The sequence below is a fragment of the Manduca sexta genome, unplaced genomic scaffold, assembly GCF_014839805.1.
Source record: "Manduca sexta isolate Smith_Timp_Sample1 unplaced genomic scaffold, JHU_Msex_v1.0 HiC_scaffold_2389, whole genome shotgun sequence".
In the NCBI taxonomy this organism is placed as follows: domain Eukaryota; kingdom Metazoa; phylum Arthropoda; class Insecta; order Lepidoptera; family Sphingidae; genus Manduca; species Manduca sexta.
In genome coordinates, this window is record NW_023593348.1 from 13,996 (window position 1) to 24,052 (window position 10,057).

Consider the following 10,057-nt stretch of genomic DNA (forward strand, 5'->3'; position numbering starts at 1 on the left):
TACGAACACTACGTGGACGGCCAGATCTTTTCTGTCACAAACAGAGGAGGTCTCATTGTACCTATTAATAGCCCGGTACACAAACATTTTACTAATACCAAGTGTATGGAGAGTTTTAAAATTGCATTTGGCTCCATACCTACTTTGTGTAATGCTATCACAGCGATTCGGTTCTCTTTATCACCCCACACCATTTTAATATCGCAAAATATTTTACAATGTATTGGCGCCAAAATGAGAAAACACAATGAACAATCGTATAAAAATGACAGATTCGAAATTCAAATGTAATATTTTTTTATAATTAAGTGTAACAGTATTTATGGCCAGACTAAGTAGTTAAAAATCACTTTAAAATTTAATTTAATCTCTCAATAAACTACATCTCAGCTCGGCTTGTAATAAAACAACACGAGATTTATTTAATGGTTATTTTAAAGATTCCGTGCTATCAATTCACTGTGTAGGTATACGTGTAAGTGGAACAAAAAACAATATTTGTTAAGAAAACAGTAGGCACCGCCGTAAGTCACACTGGATGGCGCTTAAAACGAATCACTTTTCGTCGGAACGGTTAAATTCAATGCTTTGATATCCGCCACCTGGAGCGACTAGGGCTGTCGCGTTTAGAAAATGTATAAATTTAAATTAAAAAAATATATTTTTCTTCAATATCTATGAAAATGTGGGATAGTATTTTATTATAATATGTCTTCAATTCGTATCTTGTATTTAATTCAAGGTGACTTACTTCAAAAAGTAAAGTACCTAGGCACTAGCTACTATTACTGCTATCATAAAAAAATTGAGGTAAGTACCTATATAAAATATTAATTTTAAGTACAGATCGAGTCGACAGACAAGTGATGAAATAAAATATATAAGCAAATTAGGTATTCACGTTCTATAATAATATGAAAGCTGTGAAAAAGACAAAAGGGTTTTGAATTAAAGAGAGTTAGATTTATACCAGTGTGTCACAACCCTAAGCACATCCTATTTGCAGCAATCCGTCTAACACCTCTCAGACGGAACCCTCGGCGGTACTTGATCTCATCCACAATTAGGGCCGCGTGACGTGCTTGAACAAAAACGTAGACAGGAAATGCACCAATTTTACTAATTTCAATAATTAAGTGTAAATTAAATTTTATTACAAATATACGTGTGTAATGTTATTACATATACCTATATGTGTTCTATTACAAGCATGCTACATACATACCTACAATACTATGTTGGTTACAGTCGATGTTAAATTATTACTTGTCGAAATTTCATAAACGGTTAACATCTAAAAGATGTGCTACACCTGTACCCATTCTACTTTGATCATTTGGAGTATTTACACCCGCCGCGCTGCGCCTGAATAATCTATAATATAGGGCTATGTAATACTAAAATGTAAGGCTATTGGGCATAGCACCGTCTGTTACTATATTAACATCATATTTTTTTTATTAATACACATTTGAGCCTTTACATTAGCCTTCTATAGTAATGCGTATCATAGCGTAACCTAAATCTAGCTACGTCAGCATAACGGTTACGTATTACCTGATAACCAATTATACTTATATAAGCCAATGAACGTAAAACAATATCGGTAAATGGAATAAAGGCGTCATTTGTGACGTGAAAACACGTCATGTGTAGCACGTGTTGTATTCCGATAAAGTATTGAATATCGCGGAAGCGCAACCTTTCTGACTTTACGTCAACGTTTTTATGTGACGGCGCTAATTGCTTTGCACTTCTGCGTGACACGTTTTTCTTAAAGAAAAATATTTCTTACCTACTTATTCTATTTTACCGCATCATTAAATAAAATTGGAATCATAATATCAGTTAACAGCATTACAGATCTGATGTAAGAATAAGTGTCAATTATTGGTTACGGGAAAATTAATTTGAAAATAAAAGCGAAAACCTATATTGCGATGTAAATAATCTAATTTTATATTTGCCGAATGAGGACCATTTGGTGCTTTCTAGACGCACTTGGGTTTAAAGTAAATACCTCATATTTTTTCTTCAGTATCTAAGCAGGTACTAAGTCATTTTACGACAAAGCCAGCCTTAAGGGGAAATTAATAATTAAAAATTTTCATTAATCATGTAGGCATACCAAAAAAGCTTGTGACAACTCAGAATTAAAAAAATAATCATCAACTTAGATTGAAAAATTAACGAATTTTAATTGTAGAGATGGCGGCTATGATATAGGGAAATTTCTCTAAGTTTATCATTTTAGTATTCTCTTTATTATATTAAATATCTGTATACTGTAACCATGCGTGTAGTTTCTTCGGTAACAATATAGAGAGTACATAATTCCTTATAGTTTAGGCTTCCTTATTTAAGAAATCGCTATAATAAATGAAAAACTATTTACCACAACCATAAATCGGATGCAACAAAAATATTAAAACATTCGTGTATTTATGTACTAACAACATCGTTCATTAGTCCAAGACTGATCCTGAATATTCCACGGGAGGGGCGAACGAAGGCGCCGCCCAACTTGCGGCTCGCCCGTCTTTTGCGCGCGCGCATCTCAAATGGGAACAGTCACGCTGAACGGCAAGAGGGTGGACCAACCCTTAATAATTGCGGTATATGAAAAGGTTATAGTGCAGTGTTAAGTGATAAAAGTGCAATAAAATGCCTCGAAAACGCATGAACAGATCGCCGCCGGTTGAGAAAAGGTCCGATGATGCCGACGATGACGATTTTTTCTTCGATGACACGCAATCTAGTTCAGGTAATTTATTGAATTTATTGTGGCAGTTAACTTAATGTAAGTACTCTGGTAATTTAGGAAATGATAGTAGGCATTTTTTTAATATTTTAAATTGCTTTATTTTTTATTGCGCTAAAAGCGCATTTATATTCACTATCTATCGTTGGTTAATATATGCTTTTAATAATTTCTGAACATATAATTTTTTTTTGGTTATGTAGGTAAATCCCACACCAAATGTGTTTGTAACGCAGTCTTTGTTAAATAAACATGTGGTTATAGCACTACGATATCCACAATTAAGATTCTATAAAACTTAACTGCTTTGATCACTCTTTATTAATCATTCAGCCACAAAATAATAGCACCAACTGATAGCGCATCACCATGGAGATTTGCCCAAGCAGATACTCTTATTTAAATTTAATTGCGAAATCCATAAAAGCTTCGTAATAATTTTGTTATCTTACACCTTAGTTCTCACAAATTCTATAAAATAAAGAAAATTTGATATTTTTATACAGCGGTTTCTGTGTTTTGAGTAAATTTGGCCAGAATCTGACATCCACAAGATGCTTTTTATCAAGGAAAAGTAAATAATCACCGAGGGTTATTTTGTTTGCATTACCCATTTCAAATTCATACTAGAACGCTTTATACTAGAGTAGAAATATAACCACAATTGAACAACTTTAATGACACCGTCAAAGAACTATGCAAATTTTGTTCTTGAATAATTTTATTAAATAAAAAGAGAGTATGACGAACAGTTATAATATGGAGTACAGATTGTAGACTATTTTAAATTGAATAATTTAATAACTCTTTTAATTTTATCAATGCATTTGATACCCTACGGAGGCACTAACAGAATTTATGCCGCTTTAAACACGAAGGTTAGATTACGAAGTAGAAAGTAGAAACTAAGGATTTATTAGCGTACATTAGACCGTTTGCTTAGATACTGCATGGGTACGTTCCACCAGCAGTGACGGCGCTAAACGACGCGAGGCCCCTGGCGTAGCAAAGAAAATATCCCCCGGTTTTGATACTTTCGTCGGAAAGACCATAAAAAAGTGCTCCAAGCTACCATGTGAGGCTCTTGTAAGCAGGAGGCCCTGGGCGGTTGCCCGGTTCGCCTCCCCCTATGACCGCCTCCGTCTACCAGTAATAACTAAGGAGCTCAACCATGAATAGGTATCAATGGACTAGTCTAGAAGTTCAATATTTTTAAGTTTCTGTGATACAACAAGCGACGCAAACATTTGTTTTAGTGGATAGAGAAAGAAATCACTCCTTTCATAATCTGATAAAAAGCTAATTCAAAATCGAGTAAATATCCTAAATGAAGATAGCTTGAATGGGTCAACAGGGATGAATTACTCGTAGAGAATACGTGCGCTGAAACGCAAAAAAGTAATCTAAAGTGCCCTGCTACAACTAAACAACGTCTGTCAGTGACTTAAAAATGCAAGCAAGATGTCCGTTGTCTGAGATCGGGATGATCGGAAACCACAAGGTGATATTATAACTCTTGATGTATGCCTCATTTAGACTATTGGCAAAATAACATGGAAAATAATTCGTACTCGAATGCACCCGATAAAAGCTGTATTCACTATACATATTACTCATATTCTTACCTATTAGTCTGTATGCAAATCTAATCCATGAATTAGATGTTATATTTATATTGTATTTATTTTATTGGCCTCGTATAATGTTTTAGACACTTTATAGCAGGAAAGGCCTTTCACGCAGATAAAGTCGCGAATAACGTCGCGTTACGTCCTGCTTTAAGTCGACGGCATTATCGGAAAGATATTATGCTAAACAATGTAACAGTATTAGAATTAGTATTGTCAGTATTATGTGTAACGTCCCATGAAAAACTTCTAAATAAAAATACTAATATACTGTAATGTTGTGTTTAGGGCGGAGTTCTCACGAACCGCAGCACAGAAATGCTGCTAACGCAAGAGAGCGGGCGAGGATGCGTGTTCTCTCCAAAGCATTTTGCAGGTAATGTAACTTGAGTCATAAGATCAGACGTAACCAATGATAGACATCTTCATAAACATAAGGCTTTAAACAACAATGTTTTACTTTTGTGTAGATAATGTTGTTTATGAATAGGTGTCCTTATAGTTTCCACTCTTGTGTAATGATTATGCCGTAAAGATAGGTATTCATGGTTCATCTCTCACCGAAACCATCACTGAGACGGGAATTCATCTTAAATATAAAAATTGTCTTAAGTTATGTAAACTACATTGTAGAGTAAAAAATCGTGTCCATTATTGTGTACGCCTTTTAACATCTTTAATAAACCATACATTGTTACTTACATTCGACTTTAATGACTTGTTATCTTAAGTATTTCGCGTTATATCTACACGCAGAAACTGCTTATTTTGTGTTTTCTGATTTATTTATTAACATTTTTACCTTGGTTATTGCCTTGGTGGCGTAAATATTTTACAATGGGAGTTTCGTGCTAAGGTCTCACGTTCAATCCCAATGATACTGGATTTTTCTATTCAGGTCTGACCTTGGAAATGTAACTAGTATATAAAAACAAAAATAGCAATAGGCACGCCCCCTTATTACTCGACACATAATATAACTATGCGAAATTTGGGGCTGATAATAAATCTGCTTAGCCTCGAAAAACATTGCTAATATATGTGTCTGTATCAATACACTCACTGTTTTGTTATTTCTTTCTTTACATCAATTTTCTAAATAGAGAAACTAACAAAGGTTAGATCGGTTCTTAATTAAAAAAAAACTTTGTAGTTTGTAGGGTATAACAGCCGTCAAACAACTTGAACACACGACTGCATGGTGGCTGATTTTCTTTTATGGAAATGTAGTGATACGAAAATAACAAATTCCTCACGGTAGACTTAGTAGTCTCTCAACTCTAGTGAGTTGTTGGCCGGCAGTTATACCATACAAAAAATATTCTATATAGGTATAACTATAAAGATTATAATTTTAATTTAAACTAACAATGTTTCAAAGGTTAAAGACAACATTGCCGTGGGTGCCGGCGGACACGAAGCTGTCGAAGTTAGACACGCTGCGACTAGCGGCTTCGTACATAGCGCACCTGCGGGCTTTGCTGCACGAGCCACGTTCTGCGCACACGCCGCCGCATCCACTAAGCTTGGTAAGGCAGACGGCATTAAAAGAACTGTAATTATGTGTTTTATGTATGTAAAATCATACCGTGATAGAATGAAGAAAAAATTCGCAAATGATATAGAAATTTGTCTAATGTTACGTTTTCGATATTCTTTACATTTAACACGATCATGATCATAAAACATGATCAAAATGTTTTGGTCATGGCCAAAAAACGCATGAAATTAAATTGAGTAATTAGATACTACTAGATATTATTCAAAATTCTTGACTCCTGGAATTGTAAAAATCAAGCGACGTGCTCAATATCCCTCTTCTATAAAAAATATCTTATATTACTGTTTGCCTACAAACAGAAACAAAGTCCACGCTGTCGCTAGGATAATTTGTTGACGATTTATCACGTGTCGACTCTGTCATCCCCTTAATTCGTTTGAAACCGCACGACGGGCAGCGCCCCGCCCGTGCAATGAATCAGTGGCGTGGCGAACTCCTATACTTTCTGTCATCGGCGGATTAGTGAACACGTTCCACGAAGGTCCTCGTACTGATCTATGGATTTGCATTTGAATGTGCCGTTTTGAAAACCATTTTGTCGTAAATGTTTTATCGTATACGTTGTCTTTTGCTGTTTTAAAGTATTTAAAATGAGATTTAAAAGTTATATATCATAGTATGCATTTATGAATGTAGGGTAGCATCATTTTTCTATCTTGAGAAATGATTATTTTGCTAAAATGCTGTATGCTTCTAAAAATACATAAAACCAATCTAAATATTTTTATGGGTTGATTCAACTTGTGTGTTCTTAAGAGAGGCCATCAACAAATAAACAATGACTATTTGGACAAAAAAATATTAAGAACTACTTTCCGACCCTTCCTTCAGACCATAAACAAAACCAAATATCTTGTCCAACTGGAAGGAACATGGAAACAACGTATAATAACAAACACGAAAGTTTTACGTCCCGCGCCCGCGCTGACCAAAAGTTTGCAGCTGTTAGCGAGTATAAATAAAATTTATCTCTGGACGTTAAAGAGATGCTCCAGTTTTATTGTTACCCTGTATGTTTCTTTGTCTCGTTAGATTCCTGGCGCATAGACAGTGATTACTTCTCGAAATTACAATATTCTTTATTCATATTAACCTCTTTTTTGTGCCTCGGAAAAAATCTTTCCATTTCGCATCTATCGTCGAACACATGTGGCGCGAAATATGTTTATTTGGACATAAAAAGTGCGGTCAAGTCATTGCTCAAATACGTGTCTATAATATTAACACTCAAGGCAATTGGGAGGTCTCGGCATATTTTTATAGCATAGGGCCAGGGACGTGCAAGTGGGTCAGTTGATGATTGTTGAAAACTACCGCCCATTGACGCAATAATGATAAATCTTCGAGATATTTGATCTTTGAGTAATATTTCGACAACTCGCAATGACACTAACTGTAGAAATCCCAACAGCACACTTTCTAAANAACGTCAGTTTATTAAGGTAATTTACATTCGTAAATAAGTACTTACTTTAGTAATAGCGAGTTGATTCATTTAATACATATACAGTGATTAAAACTAATCACAGCGTGGCTCTGCGCGCCCTGTCTTATAAATATATAGCATAAAATTAGTTTTTAATTACCAAGAATAAGCCAAAAAAAAAGCATTAACGTCAGAAACCGTTATTTGCTGCCGCTAAAACACATATTTTAAAAAAAAAAATAATAAAAAACAAATATACATAGCCAGATGTCCTACGTCGCCTACAATACCACAATTTTTATACTACAAAAAAAAAAAAAAAAAACGGGCTATATATATTGTGCTTTTAACAAATATGGTTATGGTGGAAATTCGCTATTATGAATTTGCTTTTTACCTGTAATTAAATAGAAAATTTAATGGATGAATATGTCCATTAATTCCTGAGGTTACCGCAACAATTTATCGAAGTATGATGCAGAAAGGACTTGGTATAGTTTATCTACTTCTAGGGAATTCCATTCTGAATAAATGATATAGTAGTGCCGTGCTAAACTCAAAAAAAAAACGAAATCTTGATTTTTATGTCGTCAGATAGCTTAAAGAAATACCCATCCAATGAACTTACCCAAATAACTGAATTTTGTTTAAAACTTGTTAAAAAAAACCTTAAAAGAGTTTCTCTATCTCAGTTTTATATATAAAACTATATTTAAAAAACTTCGATTATCTCGAAATAAGGTTTCTCCGACATACCGCTTTTACGCTTAGAACGGCAGAGTAGGTGATACGCAACAAAAACTGGACTTATTGGTGGTATGTGATGAATGAACTCTATAATAATATCAACCTTGTATTATCCCACTGCTCGGAACGGGTCTGTCTGTATGGTCTGCGAAGGATAAGGCCTAAGTCCACCACTCTGGCCTAGTGCATACCTATTGACAGTCTTCATATGCCCTCAAAAGTCTTATAGAGAATTTGTCAGGCATGCAAGTTTCCTCATGATGTTTTCCTTCACCGTTAAAGCAAGCGATATTTTACAAATAATACACACATAATCGTAGAAAAGTCTGAGGTGTGTGCCCTTGGGTTTTGAACCTATGGACATTAGTCTCGGCAGTCAGTTCCCCTCCCAAAGTATCACCGCTATAGAATAGCGGTATAATATGAACTGAATATTAAAGGTAAAATTGTTTTCATTTCAGGCCTGGCCATTCGCCTTCCAACATGGCGGCACATTGAGCTGTACTATTTCACAGAGATGGAACGTAAGCCCTCCTAGCAATGACGGCCAGAATTGTCGCTTACCGCCCAGAGAAAACACGCAAAACTGCCATGAAGGATATGGCCACGAATACGAAAATGACTATGACGAGAGATGTTATGATGAGATGACGAACGAACCCTGCCAGCCGATGCAATATTGTAATTATGGTTACAGAAAATTATTATGAATCGAGAAATTCTTACCAATCGGAAAATTTGATTAATAACGCTTAATATATACCAAAGATATATAAAATAAAAATAAATCTACTTTTATTGTATATTTTATTGAACATTTAAAAAGAGATTATTTTACCCCATAGGTATTTGACTATGTTTGATTTTGTGCATTTTAGTATGNAACAGCAAGTCCTACAAAAAAGAAATCCTTCTGTGAAAACAGTATTAAAATTTGATAAGAAATGAGGCAGTAATTCAAATTTCAAATATTGCTACGTGCAGTAGTGGGCGTGGAGTCCCTACTCCATATCTCTATATTGCTTCATCTCTTTCTTTCGTACGCATCGTAATGTCCAAGACGTCAAATGCAAGTATTTTGTCTCTTTTCTGTTTTTGACACTCACCCTACAACGAAATTTCAATGGTTTATAACTTGTGGATTTTTCATTACATTTCAATGATTTCACCTATTTTAAAATTTATACAACGTACATATTTTATAAAAGTTATAAAAAAAAATCAAATACCCTATGATATTCTCAAACATAAATATGAAATATTTAGATTTTGAAAGATCAACCAACATGTCACGCGTAATAAAATATCATCGAGAGGTGAAGTGGTAACTCGATATTTAACAAAGTGAATGTCAGGACGGTTCGCTAAGCCTGACACAACAAACAAAAATAGTTGGCAAAAAACTTGCGGAGACTTCTGATCTTTCTTCTTAGAAAATATTTCATTATTTTTTGGATGTATTTCGCTGTCTCACTATTACAAGATTCTATGTCATATTTTATGTTCAAATTGAATTATATATGTAACATTATTCTAAGGTTTTTTCAATGAAAGCTTCCGAAAGATAAATAATGGGAGAACCATAGAGAGAGAGAATTAATGTCTTTTCTTATTTTATCAACATGAAATTTTTTTATGTTGTGTTTGCAACAAGTAAAAATAAACTTCGGATCATGTAATGATCCCTTATTTAGATATATAAAAAAAAACAGCGCAAAGCATGGATTAAAAAGTAATTTCAAAACTAAAACCCCACCACCACTGAAAATTATGAACATAGATAAGTACATAAACCTCCTTTTTGATTTTTATTTTTATTGGCTTCTAATTCTCGATTATGTTCCTTTCAATTGCGTTTTATTGAATACTTCTTATAAATGTACCAAGAAATATTTTTCTGTTTCTAATTAGCAACATTAAAAATCTCACCTTTT

General features: G+C 34.2%; 1 protein-coding gene across 1 annotated transcript; it reads left to right on the forward strand.

Annotated features, from left to right (window-relative positions):
• The first annotated feature begins 2,556 nt into the window (after nt 1-2,556).
• Nucleotides 2,557-8,921, forward strand: LOC119192135 (basic helix-loop-helix transcription factor scleraxis-like). Its single transcript, XM_037445971.1, has 4 exons — nt 2,557-2,764; nt 4,678-4,765; nt 5,771-5,918; nt 8,585-8,921. Exons 1-4 carry the CDS (start codon nt 2,665-2,667, stop codon nt 8,831-8,833), a joined length of 585 nt encoding a protein of 194 aa, XP_037301868.1. The 5' UTR covers nt 2,557-2,664; the 3' UTR covers nt 8,834-8,921.
• Nucleotides 8,922-10,057: the final 1,136 nt, after the last annotated feature.

What these genes read in the sequence shown, in the direction of transcription:
- LOC119192135 (XM_037445971.1), top strand. Translation starts at nt 2,665, where the DNA reads ATGCCTCGAAAACGCATGAACAGATCGCCGCCGGTTGAGAAAAGGTCC. An exon ending in TGACACGCAATCTAGTTCAG is followed by an intron (nt 2,765 to 4,677) that starts GTAATTTATTGA and finishes TGTTGTGTTTAG; the next exon opens with GGCGGAGTTCTCACGAACCG. An exon ending in CTCTCCAAAGCATTTTGCAG is followed by an intron (nt 4,766 to 5,770) that starts GTAATGTAACTT and finishes AATGTTTCAAAG; the next exon opens with GTTAAAGACAACATTGCCGT.